The 23307-nt window shown below is 40.2% G+C and overlaps 1 protein-coding gene across 1 annotated transcript in view; it reads right to left on the bottom strand.

Annotated features, from left to right (window-relative positions):
- The window catches only part of pde8a (phosphodiesterase 8A), a 61906-nt gene that overhangs the window by 3136 nt on the left and 35463 nt on the right, over positions 1–23307 (bottom strand). The window contains exons 2-21 of the mRNA XM_014990226.2: positions 21800–21856; positions 16804–16994; positions 15254–15310; positions 14953–15007; positions 14607–14695; positions 13509–13587; positions 13057–13197; positions 12470–12558; positions 12333–12384; positions 12204–12246; positions 10362–10439; positions 10107–10177; positions 8049–8213; positions 6318–6366; positions 6043–6178; positions 5750–5948; positions 3643–3860; positions 2369–2501; positions 648–812; positions 382–511 (exon numbers count right to left, since the gene is read on the bottom strand). Of these exons, the coding sequence (XP_014845712.1) occupies positions 382–511; positions 648–812; positions 2369–2501; positions 3643–3860; positions 5750–5948; positions 6043–6178; positions 6318–6366; positions 8049–8213; positions 10107–10177; positions 10362–10439; positions 12204–12246; positions 12333–12384; positions 12470–12558; positions 13057–13197; positions 13509–13587; positions 14607–14695; positions 14953–15007; positions 15254–15310; positions 16804–16994; positions 21800–21856 (2197 nt within the window). The remainder of the gene's footprint in view (positions 1–381; positions 512–647; positions 813–2368; positions 2502–3642; positions 3861–5749; positions 5949–6042; positions 6179–6317; positions 6367–8048; positions 8214–10106; positions 10178–10361; positions 10440–12203; positions 12247–12332; positions 12385–12469; positions 12559–13056; positions 13198–13508; positions 13588–14606; positions 14696–14952; positions 15008–15253; positions 15311–16803; positions 16995–21799; positions 21857–23307) is intronic.

Below are 23307 nucleotides of genomic sequence, written 5' to 3'. Positions count from 1 at the left end.
TTGACAAATGCTTTAGAGTTTGGTCAACATCAAATAAAGACTGGGGACATTTATTAACAATGCCAGTGGATAACCTTGTAATTTCTCCATTTTCCACTTATTTCAAAACGTGGGGTGGAAGCAGAGTAATCAGCAGGTCCAACCTTTATAAAAAAAATAAATTGGAAACCGGTGTCGGCCAGGAAAGTCTCATCGGTGCATCCTTAGTTGAAGCATCGCCCAACTCAGACTCAGCCGGATTTTATACAGTCATCCCTTTTAGTCCATCGTAAGTCTGTCTTTCCAAATTACATTTGTAAACAGTCAAGGAATTGTAAGGAAGTAAAAAAAAACATGTTTGTACAGCGGTTCTGTTGTTTATGTGATGTCGTGTTGTCTCACCATCCCATGCATCAAACATGTCTGTGATGAAGTAGTCTATAAAGGAAATCTGGGACTTTGGGATGCTACACGTGTTTCTGTCAAACACAGGCATGACCACCGGTAGACCTTGTCTCTTCTCCTCATCCGTCTGCGGCAAAGACAAGAGCACAAGTGACCATCTTGTCCGACAGCACTAAAAAGTCTATTACTAACATATTGCACCAAAAAAAGACAAGCGTCTAATTCTAGAAATTGCATCTATAGTCCTTAGTAAACCTATTTACCTGTGCAAAATACTCCTCTGAGATGCGGCCAGCCCATTCTATGCAGAGCTCCAGGGGCCTGCACGGATTAGAGATGTCTGCACACTTGATCAGCATCCGCTTGACGAGGATCCGGTTCTCCGGGGACGTCAGGACGCTTTTGACAGTCTCCTCGTCACTGCTTCCCTAAACAAAACCAACGCAGGATGTTAGGATGAACAGAACCCCCGGCGCTCCAGATCCTTTCAGATGGAAATGTATACTCTGATAAATCCAGAATGCATGCTTTTTGTTTTGCTTCGTCAGCCTGTCTTGTTTATTTGAGTACACTGGACTCAAATGCGGTGCAATAAAACATAGTTTATTGGTGTTAAACCCGTCTTTAAAAAAAAAAAAAAAAAAAAAAAGGCCTGAAAACTGGGGAGTAACCATCATCTCAGAAGCGAGGGGGTGAAAAGAAGTGAAAGTCCTACTGTTACTTAGGACAGAAAAAATGGAATGAAAGTGAAGGGTAACATGGCAAGGAACCTCGTAATTTAATTTGAACACAGAAAGTGACGACACTACATTAGGCAAATGTGACAGCACAGATGTGCAAATGTGTCAAGATAAATAAAAACTGAATGCCCTACATCTGCTGCCTTTTTGAACACGAGTAATATCTGAAAACAATTTTTAAAAAGCCTAAATATAAACTGGATACGGCCTTCTCGCTGTGCTACCTACAAGTCAGTCAAAAATAGTTTGGAGAGCGAATGAGTGCAATTCTGAAATATCTGTAAAAACCCTGTTCGGATACCTGCCTGGTTTCTTCCTGTAACAGATCTCGTTTTCTCACCACATTATAATCCCTCCTTACCCTGCTGCTGGCCTCTGGTTTAATGTCTGCTTCCTGATATTTCTTATTCTATTGTGAAAATAAAGATTTCTTTTAAATATGTGGAAAGAAACAGCGAGCACCACTTCTGTACATAAATGAAAGAGAGCTGGGTTTATTCCTCGTACTAACTATCTAGCAATGGATGAAAAATAGGTTAGTTAACAACAGTTTGTGTTGTTAACTAGCTTAATATGACATACTGCATTAGCTGGTCAACATTTTGCTACCATTATCTGCGTGCAGCAGAGTTTGCTAATCACTTTACTCGGTTTGTTTAGAAGAAAAGTGCAAAGTTTTGTTTTTTTTCTTGTTTTCTTTTTGGGTCTCGCTAGTTGCTGAACACGGCAGACCGTGAAGCTCTGCTCTGCAGCAGGTTCTGATCAGTGATCAGATCCACAGGTGTAACAGGCGTTAAGCTGGTGGTGCGTTTAAAGACAGCTCGGAGAATCACCTCACCGCGTCTTTGCAACCGTTGGAACGGTTAACGGTTGAAAAAAAAAAGTGCGGGGGGCGTGGGCGTCGGTAACGCCCACGCCCGAAAACATTTTAATATCCATGTTGAGCATTCCGCACAAAGACGGTAAAGATAGAACCAGGTTGTTAAATTCTCCCGCTCTCTAACACAAGAACCAACAGGTCGTACGTCCACTTACTATGTTCCTATGATTATCACTTTAAAATCTAAAGTCTCTGTTGACTCTCTGCTGCTGGTTTATGAATCTCTAGAGACAGAGTTATATTGCTTTCTATTTGGAAAGAAATCAAAATGGGAAATTTAGTAAAATTACCTCTGTAAACGCAATTTACATTGTTATTGTAATAAAATGACAGTGTTTTGTCGTGCCATCACGTGAAATCTCACCCCGTTCTCCTCCAGAGCAGCCAGCGGCTTGTTGATGCTGTTCACAAACTTGTTGACGTGTTCAAAGTGTTTGGTCATCTCCGTTGCGAGGACCATGTCTATGACGGCCTGTCGTAACGATCGATACTCGTTCCTGAAGAGAAGAAGAAGAAGACAACAAGGGGGTGAGGGAGAGAGAGAGAGATGGGAGGAGGAACAGAAGGAGGTAGGGACAGCGTGGTGAGTAGTAGCATGGAAACCCGTGTAAACAGTTTTCTCCTTCTGACGACAGTGACGGTGGCGATGAATGGCTGCTTTGTTCGTCGCTCCGCCGTGACCCCCCTCCCCTGCCCCCCTCCGAGGGGACCAGCACATGTGAGCTATTCTGTTTTGGGGCTCAAATCACATTACTGTCCCGCCAGTGCTAATACACAAACATGCGCACAAACACACACTGTGATCTTTCATCAGCAGAAATTCAGACTTGCTTTACTGCCTGTTGCCCTTCCTAACAGAAGTCGCTCCCAAAGACTTATGAATAATGATGAATGCACTCTATTTAAATGAAACAATAGTAAATAACACCAACTACAATCTGAATATGGACCTTTTTGTAATGCAGAGCAAAAGAGTCTCAGCACAAAAGCTGCCAAATGAGACTTTTTTTTTTTTTTTGTGCTAAGACGGTTATACAACGTTGTTATAAGAATGTTATTATAAGGTTGCAGCCACGTACCCAAATGATAGTTTATAAAACTACACTTTAAAGTTTGTGTAAAGGGCTTATTTAAAAAAAAAAAAAAAAAATCTAATATGCTTTCTAAAAGAAAAAATGCCAAAAGATTTCCAAGCGGAATAATTTTTTTCTACTATGCGTCAATAATAAATAGAACATCATCAAAAAGTTATCTTATTTCAGTAATTCTGTGCAATATAGAAAAATCCCAGATTCACACACAGTGACATGCTTTAAATCATTAATTTTGACGACTGTCGATTAAAATTCAACATTCAGTTCATTAGAAAATGTGAATAGTCCATAAGAACTTGAACTTTATTCAAGTAACTTTTTTATGATGTTCTACTTTCTTGTGATGCAACCATGGAGAAACTTCCTGTCTGTATAAGATCCCTCTAAAAAAAAAAAAAAAAACTCCATCTGAAGAGTTTTATTTTCTTTACAGAGTTCTGTGGCTTTTATTCACTAGTGTCTGAGCATCTGTACGTTTCTGTATGAACTTTGAAAAAAATGCATTTCTGAGATAATCTCCTCTGATTAAAACACATCTCCTCACCTTTCTATGTGTTTGAAGATGTTGGACTTATCATCTCTGGTGGTGAGCTGGAAGGCCAGGGCAGCATGGTGGCTCTCTAGCACAGCTGTGTCGTTGTACAGAATGGCCAGCTCACTTCCTGCGTTGCACAGGAAGCTGTTGGTGCGGCCAGGGTGGTCAATATCGTGCACGGTGGCGGCGATCAGAGCAGCCACTTCATCGATGGGATCCAAACTTTGCTGTCAGGACAAACAGGTTTTGAGAAATAGATGTTAGAGACTGAGAATAAAACACCTCGCCATCTTTGAAACCAAAGGTGATGATTTAAACCAAAACCGATGAGAAAGAATCACTTTACTCAAACAGTTAGGCTGCATGCGGCGGTTATGTGCAGGTCTGCTAAATAAGACAGTAGCTTTTATTTTTCTTTATCATAGAACATTTAACTATTGCCCAACTGTCCATTTGGGCACACGGACGAAAATAATAGCAGCATTTAAGTTCTTAAAGTGCACAAGTGGTCTGTAAAGCAGAAGTGACCTTCAACACAAACGCTGACCTATGGAATTCCTGGGACTCATTAACCTCGTGTGACGTAACTTCACAGTTCACCGGCTAAAGCCCCGAGAGATCACTGGGCCGAGATCAGAAATAGATGCTTTGGGTAATCGGCTTACCGAGTCCCGACCGTCAACACGTTACTGAACCACTGACACACTTGGGCAAAACCGTGACTCTCTAGGATTGAGATGAAACTGATGGACCGTTCTGTCCACATTACCTTGGTGTGGCAGCCCCAATACTATGTAGCATTTAGGTATAAACTAGGTTACCACTGACGCAACATGTACAGTGCATACAGATGCTTGCAAAAGCCGAATGCCACCCAGATTCACGTTATTACCACAATGTCAATGTGTTTTCACTGGGATTTTTACGTTGATATGGGGGTTGTTTGTTCTTAATCACCATCCACATGCAGAGATCCGTATTTCTGCCCAGGACAGCTTCCCCTGAGCAGGAACAGATTCTATGTTTCTGTTGAAAATAAGCATCCCCACACCATGATGCTGCCACTGCTATGTCCACCAGCCATTTCCTTTGGCATGTTGGCAAAAAGGTTTTAATTCGGATCTCATCCGACAAGAATGCCTTCTGCAGCATGTTTGCTGCGTTCTGCAGACTCTGAAAGGTAATTTTCCGACCTTCTAATAAACAGTCGCTTTCTTCTTGCTACTTTGTGGAGTAGACATTATCACAGTTTTCATTCCTTGTCGGCTCGAAGATGTGCCACACTCTTCATTTTTAGATGATGGATAGAACGGAGTCCTGTAAAATGCTCCAACTCTGCTCTTTGCACTTAATGATGCAGTTTGAACATTAATATTCTCTAACAAGCCTCAGATCTATAATGTACAGCTGAATTTAAACTGCAGAGAAATTGCATACACGTTTCACTACTTTGTGTCGCATTACAAAAGCAAACATAGCTATAAAATACACTGAAAATTGTAGTTGTAGCATAGGAAAATGTAAAAACTGTTTGAGATATGAATACTTTCACAATTTACGCAATAAAAATTGTTTTAATCCACAAACTAATGCATTTAATCTCCAAGTAGCCAGATGTGAGCGTAACAGAATATTATGCAGACTAGAAGAAGGACCCGGCAAACAAAATGAAGCAACATAGGAGAAATTAATTGCGTTAACTCTTATGACATGTTTTTAGCTCCCTGATTCTCTGAGAATCCCTACGTTGGTGCAGGAAAAAGACAACTTTTACGGAAAACTGTTATGTTTGGTATTTTTCATAGATGCAACTACAGAAGTGGAAACAGATGACATGCAAAAAAAGGGCATAAATATCCCATTTGAAATGTTGAGTAAGCGGCCAAAGTCCAAGAAAAACTTTACAAGACTTTCAGAAAGCCTGAATGTCTCAAGACGACTTTGAATAACAACTTCAAGAAATGAAAGCTGGTTCAAAACTTTTACACACTTCACTACGTTTCAAGAAAAGCATCAACTTTTTAACTCACATGATTTTGTATCATTATTTAAGAATATTAAAAAAAAGATATCCTCATAATTATGTGCACTTAAAATGTTACATTTCCCATTTTACCTTCACCCTCTCCTTGGAGAGAAAATATGCCGTAGCATGCAGGACGTCGGCCGCGTGGGTGGAGTTGTGGTAGGAGTTGCTGGAGTGGTAGTTGGCCTCAATCACTTGCAGCCAGGAGCGCAACGTAGCTTCAGGGCAGTTTAAAAACTCGCACACTCCGAAGCGGGAGAAAATCTTGAGGCCCAAGAAGGTCAAAGGCCTGCGGGAGGATTTAGGACGGAAACGTCAGTGAGAAAACTCTTTCCACAACAGGAAAACACCTGTGGTCATCCTTTGAGACTGGGAGGTCTCACCGTTTCATGGTCGCAGCCTCCAAGCTAAAGATGTCAAAGTCCCACGAGTCCTCACTTTCCATGGTCTGGGCGATCCGAGGGGGGATGTCGTTTAATGACAGAGGGGTCGCCAGGTGACTTGGCAGATGGTGGGGTTCTGCGAGCAAAATGAAAATAAAAAAAAAAAGAGGAGAAAAGCAAAAAAATAAAAATAAAAAAATCTTAGCAAAACAGAGTAGAGGGAAAAGGCAACCCGGTAAAGTTTTGGTTGCGGTCAACCGTTTGTGTAAACTCACGCTTTGTGGCGAGGATGTATTCGTTTCCTGACATTCTGCGTAAACCATCCTGTTCAGAGGAGAAGCAAGAAGGGAAGCTTTAGTTTGCCTTCTTGTAACCATTAGATTAGGGGTTCAGCTCAGAGGGAAGATCATCAGCGCAAACTTTGGAAGGAGGATCGCACCAGAAGCCAGCGTAGCCCCGGCCGAGACATTAAGTGTAATCGTACCAGATATAATAGAGAAATGACGCCGTGATTATTTATGACTGTATGTTAACCAATCCACAGCAAATTATTTCACTTGGTCATTTCTCTTCCTTTGGGGATTCCTGTGTGTTGTTCCAGCAGACGGAGCTTATCAGAGGGAAAACGAGGCCTCACCCAAATAATCAACCAAGCAAAGGGAAGCGTAATGATCAGACTCTCTAAGGACTGTGACTCACACCAGCTGTGCGTAACAGACGGCTTGTTAAGAATTTGGACATCAAGAGAAACAATCGTGACCTTTCTAGTTGCTCGTTGGGTCGGAAATTTTTTAAAATGTACTCCAACGTTAGAATTCCCAGATGTTTGAACTTTTAAAGAAAAGGTCTTCCAAATTGGATTCTTAATTGAAAAATCCAAAGTACAACCACAAAATAAATCAAGGCTTCTGTGTGAAATTAATGTGGTTAATCCTGCAGACATGAGCACTTAAAAAGGGGGGGGGGGGAAACAGTCTCATCTGAACAGCTCCCATCGAATAAAATATGTGCAAAAACAAAAAAAAAAAAAAAACGTTAAAGAAAATTTGAACTAAAAGAAAACTTTAGATATTTGGGTTTCGGATAAAGTTGACCGGTGTGCTGTAACGTTTATGTTGGTTTTCTGTCAGACTTGTTCCGCACAGCACAGGTTACAGCACACACTGGGTGTTAGCGAGTGCATGGGTGTGTGTCACAATGGGAAATGTTTACTTCACAAGTGCAAAAGGAAGAGGAGACTGGCTCATCTTTGACCCATGCATTGTCTCGTGGTGCTGCTGCCTCAGTACTATTTTAGGACTTTTTCTCCCAAAAAAAAGAAAAGAAAAAAAAAAAAGAGAGAGAGAGACATTTGCCTTTTTTTTAAAACCCAATCTCCACTTGATCGATTTGATTCTACCGCGTGAGCTCAGACAAAACCGCCCCTGCTTTTATCGCCTCTACCGGTCAAATCTTCTTTGTGACGGACCAGCACCTTGGCGCCGCCGCTTCGTCACAGAGGAGCTCACGTAAAAAGTAAAGCCGTGCGTGTTCATCTGGTCCAAAGAACAGGATGTTTCTGGGCCTGTGGTCGTGGAGAGGGAAACGAGTGCTGCTGGGTGTATGTGCGCAGAGACAGAGGGAGAGAGAAAGGGCGGGGTGGGCTTTCCTCTCCAGCCTACAGGAGCACAAAGGACAATCTAACACTTCCTCTGGGTTTGTTGCCAAGACTGCCAACTTGGCACTACTTCTTGTTCTTCACCACTAGTGTCTGATAATCTTTCTTTGCCTCCTCCTCTTTGGAAATAATAATAATAATAATAATAATAATAATAATAATAATAATAATAATAATCACACACTCCTAATCTTATTATTATTATTATTACTAGATCACATATGTTTCAGCAGGAGTCATGTTGTGTACAACAACCTTTTCAGTTCATGCCCCAGGAATAAAAAAAACCGCACTGCCGCTTACCAAGCGTGACGATGACTGAGAATCCACACCGAATTTTGCCACTCACCGTCATCAGCCCCCCGACGAGGTCGCTGGTGTGTGGATCTTCATCCTTGGTGCCCAGCTGTGGGGAGTACAGCTCGGTGGTCCTCAGGATTTCCAGCACCCGGTCTAAGGCCTCTGCCACAGGCATGGGGCTGCTTTCCTGTGCTTGGTTTATGATGTTTATAACCTGATTGAGGAAAGAGAGAAAAACAAACCCCAAAACAGCCATATTAGTTGGAACGGTGCAAGAAATACTAAAGCAGACTGAAATAATCAGAATGTTTTAATTTTCTGGCTGGACTGCAGAAAAAAAAAAAAAAGTGGCAAAAACGAAGCCAAAAAACACACTCCAGCCAGCACCACTGTACAGCATGTTGGGTCATTTAAAGCCTTTGGACTCTGTCTGCAAACAGCCCGTTCCTGCTGTTTCACACAAGGAGAAAAAAGGTCATAAAATACAGCTGAGCACCCATGGAAAAACCACAACGACCCCCACAGCAAAAAAAAAAAACAAAAAGATTCCAGTGTTTCATTGGTAACTTTGCTATTTTTTTTATATTCCACATGTTTTTTTGTTTTTTGTTTTGCTGTTGTTTTTATTTTGCATGTCGCTGAGTAAACATGTCGGGACATCCCTGTGACTCCTCAGAGCTGATACTGCTAACCTGTGAGGCAGGAAGGAACAGGCAGTTATTGGCGTATAGATGATCGATATAACTTTCAGAAAAAGCGTCACGCCTCCTGCACAGACAGAGGAACCGCCGATTCTGACTGCAAACGAGGACGTCTTGGTTTTAATGAGCAGGAAAATGCTGACGCTTCTAAATATGTGGCCTGAACTAAACTAAAAGAAATGGCAGCTACAGATATCTGTGGGGAAAAAACAAAACAACAAAACCTCATTTTGTATTAAATAAGCACATGAAATTAGGCTGGGAATAAAGAAATAAAAATCCCAGGAGGCCATGGCAGGCTACCAAAAGTCTACAGTGTTTTTTTTTTATATATTACTCATATCTCCTTGCATATTATACTATTCAACTTCTTTTTAAAGCTGATTGAATATGGCTTTTCTTTTCAGAACAACCACAGCAAACCTGCAAAATATTCTTCCAAATGTTGCTCATTTGGGATTTATTCAAATTTCAGATTTCTATCCCTTTTGTAATCCGAGCTACAACTGGCACCAGCAACACAAAAATGCCAGTTGAATTGGAAATAAAAAATAAATAAAAAACAACAAAAAAAAAAACTTTTAAAATTTCCAGGGAAGCACAAAGAAAAGCTTTTTTTTAAATATATATAAAAAGCTAAAAGGTTATTTCCAGCTCTTAAATAGATAAATCGCTATCTAAGCTAAAAAACAACAACAAAAAAAACCATGTAAAGATGTGTATACTTTTATAACCGACATGCATTCTCTCAAAGAAGTCTAAAAAGTAACGTCGACTCTAACAATGGGCACCAATGGCAAGGTCATCAAAGCATGTACAAAAACACAAATTTGAACTAATTTGCTTGCGCACATTTCCCAACCCCCCCAACACACACACACACAAACACACGCACACACACACACACACACACACACACACACACACACACACACACACACACACACACACACACACACACACACACACACACACACACACACACACACACACACACACACACACACACAGCAGTCGTATCACTGCTCTAATCTCCAGAGGACGACACCCACAGGGATCGACTGCAGAGTCAAATGATACAGCAGAAGAACCACAGTGTGTCATATGACCCCCCTCCCTGGGGACTTGTGCTGCGTCGGACCATCCAAACTACACAAACCGCTTAAAACGGCGGGTCATTCCGATCCAACGTGCTCCTACTTGTCTTGTGCATGAAATGTGGCATTTTATCAACCCATCTCCACTTGAAACAGCCAGTGTGTGAGCGTGTGTGTGACTTCCACACTCCGTTTCGGCGGTGGTACAAGAAGCGCTCATGGCCTTTTTAGCACTTTTAGAATACAAGTGTGCAGTCATGAGACGGTAAGAGATGATCATATGACAGAGGGGGACTGGGATGAACCCACCTTGGTGATGGGAGCCTCTATCGTCATGGAGTGAATTCGGGCCATCGAGGAGTGTCTTCTCTGTGAGCTAGCTGTTAGGATGGAAGAAGGAAACGTCTTCAACGACAAAACAAGGAGCACATTTCCCAGCCATGCCCTAATTAACGCGTAGCGGGTATCCAAACAACGCGCAGCACAAACACAAACGGCTGGGCAGGTTTTCGAAAGCTGACAAGAAGCAGAGTGTTTCCATCATCCATCTCCCTTCACTCTTACCATCGCTCCCCCGAGACGTTATGGATTTGACATCCAGAGAGCCTTTCCTCCGGTCTTTGTGCTTACAGGATTGTATATCTGGAGGAGGGAAAACACTTTGCGTTATTTACATCAGCACATGTAGCTGATATGCTTTGTTTGCATATCACCATGTCTTTATATATCTGAGCAGGATGTAGCCGGTTTTGTTTTTCTGTGTTGCTTCTCATAAGCTTGGTGTGAAGACGATGTCTGTGTACATATGGATAATACAAATAATTGTACTTTTTTTATTATTTTTGGCAAATGGCAGGGGCGACAAACTTAAAACAGAATAACTAAACCAAACTAAGCGAACCTGAAGTAAACTAGAAGGTTTTTGCTCCACAAGAACCCGGTGTTATTCCGTCTTGTGTCTTTAGAAATGACGAAAAACAGTTAACTACATATTTTTAATATATGGACACCAAACCTTTCAGACAAAAGTTTTGTCAAAAAGTGCAGAGAACATTTATTTGTCCTGTTTATTTTTTTTTTTTTTTAATTTGCAAAGAAAATTTAAGAAAAAAAAATTACCAGTCAGTATATTTATTTAGGGAAAACCTATAAGTACAAAATCACTAGCATCCATGAAATAAATGTAAATGGTGCAAGAGGAGTTACTGTGAAGTACATTAAAAATTATGAAAAAATATATTTTGAAAACTTTATACAGCATTTACTGATTCAGATGAGTAAACTGTAGTTTACATTTTGTATTTCTGACAAACAGTTCTGCTGTAAAGAAAGTCTCACTCAGCGCTTTTACAGAAAATGAGACTTTTCTTTGTTTTCTTGCACACTCAGACAATCCTTTTATGGACATCTGGCTTTTCATTAAAAAAAAAAAAAGAACAGAAATGACAACAAATAGTAATTGAGTTTTGCGACTTGTTTATGGCAAAATTAAAGCGTAAGCACTGAAAAGAAGTGCAAATTAAATTAAATGCTACAAAACATACGCTAACTGGAGACAAAATTAAAACAATAGGAATTAATATGACCAGCAGGATGTAGAGATTTTAGCAGGTGAGGTTTGAATTCTGATCCACCAATTCTGATCAGACACCACGAGGTGAAAAGGTGCCCCAGAGGAAACGCAGTGAGGTTTAATGCCGTGGGACAACAAGCAAAGCTCCAGAAACAAACAGAGCAGAGCCGCTGACGCAAACCGACGAGAGATACCATCCCTGTTTACTGTTTACTTGTCAGACGTCGAGCCGCAGAGTTTTGAAATCGGTCACAGCTATGGCTTTTTTTTTTTTTGCATTTGAAGCCAACAGTGCAGCAGGGAACAATAGGCAACATCAAAGTACTTTTTCCAAGGTCCACTAAAAGCGAGATTAAGGTTATTTCTCAGCAAGCTGAAACTGACATAACCACTGACTGTCATTTCTTACATGATTTTAAACCCAGCGCAAGTGTATGCTAAATTATTTGATGTAAAATAACAATAAAAATGGTACTACAATCTTCAAAAATAAAAGAATAAATATGTCATCATCTAATCCTGCTGTACAATAATGGAAATATTTTCAAGAAGAAATTGTGGCGTGAGCTTATATGTTTCAGATTCGTTTTCAAAGTTTCTGTAAACACAAAAATATATAACTTACTGATTCATTTTACATTTATTTATTCATTACATATTTAGGGGAAAAGTATTTATATATTATGTTTACTTTGTTTTTTTGTGACATTTATTTATTAATTACATTGTGTAAATAAGAGGTGAACAGCTACCACAGAGAGCTTAGGAGAAGTTAAAGGTCTTAAAGGTCTCATATTTATAAAAAAAAAAACATATTAACTTAAGAATCTCACCTGTTTGTGACTCTGCCTGCACACGATCAGCGGATTTATCACTCTGTGCAGACAAATGAGAAAAGACACATTGACACATGCAAACAAAACAAACCCTTCTCATTGTTTAGCAAAAACCGCCAATCTCACCTTATTATTATCATTTAAAGGCCTGTTGATAGACACATAGTGTCTGATTTTTCTGTGGAGGACAAAGGCACAACGTTACATCCGCTAAAACAAAACGGTGTGATGAACGGAGGCGATTTATTCTCCAGCTCACTCACCCTCCCTGCCCAATCACAGGTGTGATTTTCACATTTTGCTGAATGTTGTCTCCATTCTTCTTTTTGGCATAATAAATCCCCTGCCACTCCTGGAACACAACACAACACAGCGGGCCGACGGACCCTTTGTAAGACACATCGGCTTGGCAACGTGCGATTGAAAAAAAGAAGAAAAAAAAAAAAGAAAAGTGAAAAGTTGAAAGTGTCCCGTTTGTGTGCAACAGGTGGTGAAGAAGGAGAGCGGCTCAGAAAACGGCGACTCGCTTTAATGGGGAGAGCGAGCGCAACTGGAGTCCAGCGCGCTCGTTTCATGTCCACCCCCTCCCACCCGCAGATTAAAAAGACCCTTCCTGCTGTTAGGCTGTCCCGGATTGACCTTTGCGCTCTGTGTAGTGAGATTACTGCACATGAAACGGAGCTGCTGGATGACCAGCGGCGCAGGCCGACGGAGCACGTGCGCGCGGGGATGCGAATGTCTGGGGTGCTTACACAAGCGATGCGACTGCGAGGCAACGTGCGCCGGAGACGGCTACAATTACAAAGTGGGCTGATATGAAGGATGTGGAAGTGTGAAGAGCACGCGTTACCTTTCCTTTTCGTATACAGGAGTTAATCGTTTCGAGGAGATCAGGCTTATTCTTCTCGCTTTTAGGCACTTCTATTATTTCCTTCCCTACTAGCTCGCCTTGTTGGTAGCCCATAATGGACTCGTAGGCAGGATTCACATACTGCAAAGGCAGGGAAAGAAAAGTGAGGAGTTCAGGCACAGTTAACTACTGTTTCTTAATTAACTGAAGAAAAGAAAGATACAAAAAAAAAGACATTTTCAGCTCATTAGATCAAGAAGAAAACATCCTGAAAACACAAGCTGCAGTGTTTTGGGAGCATTTAAATGACAGAATCTACTATTACTCCTGAATGAGATCCAAAGACATGAACAGGAGCTTAAAAAAAAAAAAAAGGGTCTGAGGAGAACAAAGGGAGAGAATGAAACGCACACACATGGTTGGAGGGGAAAACAAATGAAATAAATCCCCACCTGAATTACTTGATCTTCAGAAGTGATCTCGATGGCGTCTTGGCTTTGTTCCAGAGCTGTGAAAATGGCATTACTAGCCCTGGTAGAGAAAGAAAACAGCATCAAGACATTAATGTTAGATCATATTTTAAGACGTGAAGTTAGAATTATTCATACCTCTGGCACATTTATGGTTTTTTTTGTTTTTTTTTAATTTAACCAAATAGTTGTTTGTGATGGGAAATGACAAGTGTACAAATGAGTATTAATTTTGTAAAAAAAAAAAAAAATACATGTAAAATATTATTTCTGTTCTTCACAATATTCAATAAGAAACTCTATTTTGGTATTACATGCATGTCACCGTTCTTCTAGCTGCTGAGCAGCCGTTTACATGTTTCCACTGATATTTTAACCATTTCTCTTTGCCAAATGTTTAAAGGCTGGAGGCCTCGTCTCCACCAACCTAAGATTCAGTTTCTTTAGCATCTTTGTCAGATTCAAGTCAGGACACTTCAAACAGATAATGTTACTGCCAGTCAGAGGAAACATGCTGGTAAAAATGGAAAGGTTACTCCAGAACTAAATCTGTAAGGAGTGTGAATAAATGTGTGGTCAACTGTAGAAAAGTTAAAAACGCATTTAAAAAAAAGAAAAAAAAGCTTTTAAGCTGAAAAACATTCTCCATTAGCTTTATTTTAGTAAAACATTCTCACAAGCTGCATGTCGCTTCATTGCTATAAATAGGTTTTGTTTTTACATTTTCTTTATCATTACATATTGTATGATATGGGGTGTTTCTGTGATTTTTTATTTTTAGAGTATTTTTCAAGTGAGCCAATCAGAACTTCAATGCACAGCACTTGCAGCATTTGCATTATACTTACTGTAATCTTAAGGGATTCATTCAGCAGTATTATGCGTGTTAGAGTATAAAAAGAGTATCTTTGCAACTGCAGACCTTTTTTTTTTGTCTGTGAGTGTCCAAGGATGTGGGGTTAGGAGGGGTGTGTGTGTGTGTGTGGGCAATGAGGTGTAGAAAGCTTAAACGTGATAAGCAAACTTCACCACTGATATAGAGCTCAACTACAATGTAGCGTAATTGGAGGCATGACTCACCTCAGTTTGAACTGTGCCCGCACCTCTCCGTGCTCCAGCTGTAGCAGCTCGTTGTAGCAGGCCATCAAATTGACATTTTCCACATACCTCTAAGGGTCAGAGCAGCACAGGCCAGTCAAAAGTGGATAAATAAAACCGACAATATGCGATGCTAATCCACGTATCGGCAAGTGGGTACATTCTCAAAACAAAACAAAACAAAAAAGGGTGGGGGTGGGGGAAGGAGCATCATCGATGTCTTTCATCTCCCATGGAAAAAAAAATAAAATAAATCATCAGCTGCAAATCTGATGCTTATCAGTGGAAAACCAGGCAGAATAAAATACACTGTGTCCTTTAAGCTTACCCTATTAAAGCCAGCATTGATCAGTGGCATCACAGAGGCTTCCTCTCTGTCTGGCCTTAGAAAAAAACAACAAAAAAAAACAACACAAAAAACATATGTTAGAAGCAAAACAGCTCATGATAAATGCTTGTTTAGAGAACATCTGAGGGCTGCTGCAGATGACAGGCTGCAGACATACACACTACGTTTTCATCTTTTCTTTTTTTTTTCTTCCCAACATTTCCCCCCCTAATCATGAGCTACCAAAAGGGACAATAAAAAAAAAAAAAGGAAGGAGAAAACAAAGAGAGCAAACATGTACCTTTTCACGACGGCGACTATCACAGTGTTTTCTGAGGAGTTGACCGCCCTAAATGACCTGAATGTAAACAGAGGGAGCCTTTTTAGCAAGCGAGCGAGGCGGTTGGAAAAGCCTGTGGCATCAAATCAATGTATTTTCAGTTTTTCACGCTCCGATTCTCACAGGCAGGCAGAGCCCAGAGGTGGAGCTCTGCGAGCGGTGCCGAGGCCTCTGAAAGAATGCAGTGTACAGGGCCGCTCGTCCGCCTGCGGTTTCCCCCAGCCAGTGGCCATAAAGGCCCTTTAGTGCCCCCAACTAGAGCCTGAGCGTGTACACTGAACATATGGATCGGCCAAAAATGAATAGGGTTAACATACCGTCCGGGCATGGCAAATGAATGTTTGTAAATGCACTTTTGGTTTGCGCCGAGGCTAAAGATAGACAGTGGTACGGGCCAGGCACCGCTCGTTACTCGGCGACATAAATCCACAAGGTAGAGAGCGAAGAAAAGTCAGCCGGCCGTTCATCACAGATAATGAGAAGCACGGGCATGTGGACTGAAACTCGTAAAAAGTTGTGCTACAGCTGGTCCCTTCGAGGTCACCTGGCATGTGTTGGTTCACGGGCCCCAAATTCATTGAGCTGTAAAGTTGAGTTAGGAGCAGGGATACACCTTTGTTCACTTCTGATACCGATACAGAGGTTTAGTATCTTTAGTATCGGCCGACACTGAAAAACAGTGCTGGACTGACTTAAAAAGTTTCCTTTTAAAAAAAAAACAAACAAAACAAAACAAAAAAAACATAAATATACTCAATCACAAATGTATTTGATAACTCTACACCAGTACAGAACGCTTAAATACACCAACTGATTCACAAGTTTGGTCAAACATGTAAAAACAACACAACGTTAATTTGTTCAATCAGTGCAATTAGCAGTAAACCAGCCAATGTAAAATAAATAATAAAGAATCTGAAACTGACAAAAGCAACAAGGTGACAACCTTTTTCAAATATGCATAAAAAAAACTGCAACAAACCTTTTTACTAATATGATACAGAAAGCGCAATTAGGAATTCTAAAATAACTTAGAATAAATAAAGCACGACATCGCTCAGAGCACAAAGCATAGATCTAGACTGAAAAGATCGGCCCTTATGGATCAGGCACATTGTTACCGACACCCGATATAGAATGATTTTTATTATCAGGATCAATACAGATATTAATATCAGATTGGTGCATTTCTATTTAGGATACGACTAAAGCTCATAAAAAAAAACAAAAACAAAAAAAAAAAACAAAAGAAATAATTCCCAGAATTCAATTTTGTTTTCAATATTTTCCTTCTATTAGCTGAATAACACCATCATCATAGTTATAAAAATTAAATAAATTATCACAAATGATACAACTCGGTTGAATGTAAACTTGAATAAATCTTTCCGACGTCCTTCTTTAAAAAAACCCACAAATATTCTTGACAATATCGGCTTTTATTTGATTAAACCAGAGGCGTGCAGTTCAAATGCTTAATTACAGCAGCGATAAGAGAGAGCTTGCCTTACCGGCACAGTGCTTCAGCGTCAAAGTGTCTGGAATGTCTGTGGTCAATGATGACGAGATCGTGATGCTTCTCTGAGAAGCATTCGAGAGCGTATTCAGGCGTCCGCACCATGCTGCACCTGTAGTTGGCTTTCTCACACGCCCAGCAGAAGCCATTGCTTTGACTGTCCTCTTTGGCAAAAACTAAAAGTACCTGGAAGACAAGGAAATGACAGAGGACATGCGGATTAAACGTGAGTTTATTTATTTAAATAAGATTTCCTGCAAGTTCTGACCTGTTTTTTTTTTTTTTAGAAAGGCATCCACAAAGACATGCATCTTTCACATTTATTGCAACACCTTGAAAATGAGGATCACATTTATTTTATCTATTCTATTTTTGTTGTTGTTTATTTTACTTTATTGATTTTAGTTTGCTAGAACTGCTGGCCCTTCTAATAACTTATGTAAAATCAAAAAATGTGCATAGAGTTTGGATATAACTTGAAAGTTTCTTGCATGTAATATTTAAAATTCGTAATAATAAAAGAACATTCAAAGTCAGATTTGTGTTGATCTTCTTAAGTCAGGAAATGGCAATAGGTCAAGGCGTAATTAAAACATTACTACCATTAAATCAACCTTATTATCTAGATATTGTTGTGAAAGGATGGGCATTATACGTGTTATAGTTGATCATAATATAAGCAAGGCCATGTAAACATGTAGTCATTTATTTCACAGTAGTTTAAGCTGTACTATGAAAATGCCAAATTTGTTGAAAAAGCACATTGAAAAAAACTAATCAAAAGTAGGCCATAATGTCATTAAAATGAAAAAGTAAATAAATAAGTTCAAATAAATAAATAAAAACAATGACTGTAAAATAGAAAAAAAAAATTTGCATATAGTCACGCAAAAAAAAATAAAATAAGAAAATAAAAAATTAGGATGCGCTATGACAGCATGTGTGTTTTTAAACCATTTCTGGACATATGTTAAAATAACTAAAATCACACACATGTATCACATCAGGGCCACATGATTAAAAAAATCATTACTTTGTCTTATATACAGTTTAAGAACTGTTGTCTGTAAATCAGACAATTACACAGTAAAACTGATTGCTGGATCTCAATTCAACAATCAGTTTGATGATCTTGACTGAAAGGTGAAAGTGTCATGGTTTGGAGATTTTCATCAACAACAGGAGGTTGATTGAGTCCACCAAAATGTATGCATCGTATCCGATCGTGGTTGTGGAAAATATAATAGTACATAGTAACGTCTCTTTAACACGCTGAACTGACGCTTTGGAGAACAATGGGGATATGCAGAAATAATAATGAGTTTTATTTCCACTTGACTTAGAAATGAACAAGTTCAAAGTTAGAGAAATTTAATAAAAAATAAAATCTAGGCTTATAACCAGTATGGCTTGTGCATGTCTAAAAGACACTCAATATTAAACAAGAGGAGCACACAGACGTCTTTACAGACTCCATTTCTGAGCAAGATCCTTAAGAGTTTAAATCCACAAAATGAAGATAAATATATGTTGGTATTGGCTCATATTGTTAATGGCAGCAAGAACCACAACAATTAAATCCCAGTGGTTTTCCCACAAGCAACAGGACAAAGGCATCATGAGCTATTCTATGTTTCTGGGACAACCAAGGCCAAAACGTCTCCATGTTAGTATGGATCCCTGTAAGTCCAAGAGAAACTGGCTGGTTGACTAGTGTGTTCCTAAAAATAGGAAGCCAAAAAACCAAAAACAAAAAAAATAAACTCCTTCAAAATTATATTTAGTATATATATACATGCATTTTATCTCCAGGCAGCTAGGATTTTCACCAACGCATACAGCTTTAATTTGGCCCTAACTAAAGACTAACACAATCGGCAACAATAGAGAAGTCAATTATTTCATTCAAGGTAGCAGGAGAACGAACAAAGTTCCTCCTCCAAGGATATTTCATACTTCAAAATACCTCAAGGGCAGAATGTGGCTTGTATGGAAGACTGGCAAGTTTGTTGCATTGTTGAAAGAAAGCCAGAGGAGTTCCCTCCAAGGTATGTAAGAGACTCAGAAAACAATGAAGGACAACCAATGAAATTATCAAGCCGTGTCAGGTATTTTCTGGGTATTTCATGTTTTGTGGCTGCTGCTGGCACTAATTCCCCATTTTCTTCCTACTTGACTTGACCCTGAGCACTTTCAATACCCTCATTCGCATAGTTTAATCTGACATTTTGCAGTGTGACATGGGTTATGCATAGACGGCACAGTATGAAATGCTAAATGTCCTGTACGATCTCTACAAATTGCACATTGTGGGCGTGGCCAGACATTCTGAACGCGTCATCTACTTCGTGAAAAATCGACGCGATAAACATAATCCTCACAGTGACACGGAGGTGGGAGGGTCGTACTGTGGGGATGATTTTCTTCAGCTGGACAGTGAAGGGCATCAGGATGGAGCAAATTACAGGGTAAATCTGTAATGAAACCTGAAAGAAGCTGTAAAAGACGAAGCAAGGAGGCAGAGGTACAATGAAAGTTTAGACTGACGCGTTTTCAGGTCTTAGAAAGACTTCAACCTTAGTCTAAGTAAGAGTCTGGCAAGACTTTAAAAGAGCTGATCACAGATGTTCACCATCCAATCAAAATCTGATCTTAACCCATTTTGAGAAGAAAAACAGGCAAATATTTTAGTCTCCAGATGCCCAAAGTTTATAGAGAGGTATACCAAAAGACTCTCAGCTGAAATTGCAGGAAAAAATGCCTCAACTCACTTAAATTAGGAGGCTGCAGATAAATAATGGTCACATTTTTCGATTTCTATCACCAAAAGACTCAGAAAACCACGCTAACCCTTCTAGTTCAAAGTTCATTGCTCAGATTTGAAGATTTTTTTTGTTGTCGCTTTCACTTGTAAAATGACTTGTCTAAATCACTTACTGAATGTGTGGTAATCTGATCTCATGGTTTGATTAGCCGAGATGACTATGTGCAGCTCGCAGCTGCTGCGTTCCTGCTCGTTTGCGCCCGTCATTCTATAATCAGCCTACGGTTTGACCCGCGGGCCCGTGGTGAACGGCCCCAGATTGATTGGGCTTAGCTCTTATTCCTGTGCGTCACAAGTTTTATAGTCCGCCGTGATGATCTACGGCACAATTAGTCGAGGCGGCCTTGACTGGCTGCAGCCCCCCTTCCCCCACCCCCACACCAACAGGTCTAAACCAAGGCTACGTCTGAAAGTGCTGCTGCAGCTACCATCAAGCCAGCCATTGAGAGCGAGCTCCCTCTCTGCCACCACGCTTCCAAGCAACCCCCACTTCCACTTCCACTCCGCCCCCAACCCCCTCCATCTCTCCCTCTGCCTTCCCTTCACTTGCGTAAATACTGGACAGGAGATTTAGGCCCGCCTCCCGGAGCGGTGCTGCACTAAGAGTAGATTCATGAGTCACTCTCTCAAACAGACGTCATCTCCGACTGTTGGCAGGCAGCAGAGTGAATGTAAAGAAGAGGAAGCTTGTTCTGCACGTTTCAAGTTTGCGTCGCACCTGTGATGTTGAGTCAGGACAGAGGGGGACCAGGCAATTTCAGCTCGACCGACGTAGCATTTAGCTCAAAGTCGACAGAAGCAGCGAATGCGTGTGTCTGACGGAGGTGTTGCAAATGTAAACCATATTCCGCATACTGTAGGAGTACTTTCCCTGCAAGCAGCAATAAGTGCACAGGTCGTAAATAAATCACCTCAGATTCCTGCAACTATGTTCGGTACGCACGGGGGAATTAGATCAGAATTCCACATTGGGATGTTGGGAGGAGAGTCAACATTCCCCCAGAGGTGGTGGACCTGGGCATCGAGGCCAAGATCAGATCAGACAGATTCACCGTGTTTTAACGCGAAAATATATATGCTTTTCTAACTTTCAAAAGGCACAGTGAAGGAGAAAAGTGCTCAAGAGCGAGGAAAAGTCACAGAAAGAGAAGGATGGCGAGCATTTGGCAGCACCTGATTATGCCGCTCAGACAACACTGCGGCTGAAAAGAGGCATAAGGGCCAGCCTGATCCTGTGAGGCGAGAGAAACGAGGAGGAGGGCACGACAGGATCAGCTGTGAGTGACAAAAACAGGAAGGGGATATCTCTCTACCTCGTTTTCCTACCGTGGCCAAACTCAAGTGCATCAAACAATGAGGCCGAGTCTGTGCACTCACAATACACGGAGCGTTAATTCAGATGGTTTCATTCTTAAGAACCCCACCAGCTGTGCTGGAGTGGCAATGATCAGAGTTTAAAACTAGCCGTTTTATCCCACCCACCCCTAGTAAACTATCAAAAAGAAAAGAAGGCTCCAAAATGGGGGGAAAAAATCCTTTTATAACCTCATTCACATGACAAAGACAAGTACATTTTTATATTTCAACCTTAGAAATTTTAGGTAGAAACTTCTAATATATTCCTGAACCAAGGATTAATGGGAAATATTTCCTACGAATTTGGGATTTTCCCGTTTTCACACACAGCAGAAGCGGGACATGCCGCTGGAACAAACTGTATCTTTAGAGAACGTCAGAGAAGATCCAGCCTGCGGTGACGAAACTGCTGATCCTCTCCAGTTCTCCAGAATGTGTATTGTTCATTATGGTATGTTCCCAGTCTCAAATATTTGGCCCCGTTGCCTTGACAGCGCCAATGCTGCGTAGCACACAACACGTCCATTAACGACCGAGCTTCCCTCCTCTTCGGTGAATGCTTGTGTGTTCCTTAGAGAGGTGTGGCATTTTGAAGATATTCGAGATTTATTGTAACGCCAAACAAAAGCTGTTTTTCAGTGCTAATCCTTAAAGAAACACAACAAAGTACTGACAGCCACACCAAGTTTAGTTCTAATGCTCAGCAATCGGCTGCTGATGGATGCAGGCATAAACCATCGACTGGAGCACTTCTGGTGTTGCGCTTCAGGCTTACGTGCATTATCACATGTCGAGCATCGTTTTACGGTACCTGAAGTGGGTCTTTAAATAGCTTCATTGGTCCAAACTGCACCTCTGTTAATGTGGTCTGAAAAATAAGAAGAATAGAAGAGTTAGAAACAAAACAGCTGAGAAATTTCACACGAAATGTCTTCTTGTATTAGCTTAGAGGTCGTCTGGAGTTTACAAATCACAATGACAAAAAAACATTCCTTTTCTCCTGACCTGTGTAAAATCTGGAAAAAGCTGAAGGGAAGCAAATTGCGTAAAACACAGACAAACAGGAAATATAGTTTAATTTTCTTTTGACTGACAGAAAATTCCAACTTAGATGGAATTTGAGATGATTACTGCTGATTTCACTAAACATGCAAACGGAAGAGATACCCAGTTAAACAGCTGGGTTCGATGACATTAAATACAGATGAGATATGATGTACAGGAAAAAAAACAAAAACTGTTGTCTGTCTTGAATGTATCAGGTGCAAAAAGGTGTGCAAAGACTAAAAAAAGTGAGCAAAAGCTGTTGCACATTTTTAGTAGCTATTTTAGATGCTCACACATTCTCTTTTGGGCCAGACTCAAACCTGACGAACAAAGTTCAAATTAACTTAACGGTGTCTTATTGTTAATCACTGTAATGCCTCTAAATTGCTACCTTTAAGTTGAATTTCGCACCCCCAATTTCTTTGTACTTTGTTCTGTTGTTTGTTTTTCTCAAAAACTTTGCATGCAGGTAAAAAAAAAACCGTCTCATTTGAAGCTATCAAAAAATTGGTGCAGCTTTTTAAATCCAAATAAAAATTGCCCAACACCGTCACTGGGTTCCGTGTTTTTATCCATGGGAAGCAGCTTGTCGTGTCTAATTTTTGTTCTGTTATTTCAACTTAAGTCATTGAGCAAACAGACAGAGAGAGTTTTCGAGGAACATTGTGTGAGTAATCATCTCAGCCTTAAGACTGTAGGTCTTTACAATGCAAACAGCCAAGTTTGCCCTTCATCCAACAAAATAATTTGTCAAGAGTTCCAAACCCAACCTAGTCCTTGTTTATGTCCTTCTGTCTAGAAATGGTAAAGTTATGGTTAAATTAAAGAGCGGCCATCTTGTTTCTATTTTTAGGTATTCGACTACAGAAAACAACCCAAGCTTTGCAAAAAAAAAACAAAAAAACCCAGAATTAATAAATTATATTAAATTCCGAATGTATGTAAAATGAAGAAGAAAAAAAAACATATTGTAGTCATAACCCAAATGGCATGGATGTTCCCATTGTGGGTATTAATGTATTGGGGCGGTTAAAATAATTAGCTGCATATATTAAAATAGGCAAGCTGTAAGCAACAAACTGTCTAAAGTTCTGATTTAAAATTGGTCTTCGCTACGTTAATAACCTTCAGTGACGATCACCTGAACAGCAGCCGAAATACACCTGAATCATTACATTTTTTTTTCTTTGTTGATTGTTTTTTTTCCCCTTTGGTTTTTGATAGTCTACTGTTTTCTGCTGTATGATGTTCTAATGTTTTCTGAGGAGGTTG

The sequence above is a fragment of the Poecilia mexicana genome, unplaced genomic scaffold, assembly GCF_051168715.1.
Source record: "Poecilia mexicana isolate PSO_F unplaced genomic scaffold, ASM5116871v1 scaffold_3, whole genome shotgun sequence".
NCBI lineage: Eukaryota > Metazoa > Chordata > Actinopteri > Cyprinodontiformes > Poeciliidae > Poecilia > Poecilia mexicana.
The sequence above is the reverse complement of the archived record's forward strand: the minus strand, read 5'-3'. Positions and strand labels throughout refer to the sequence as shown.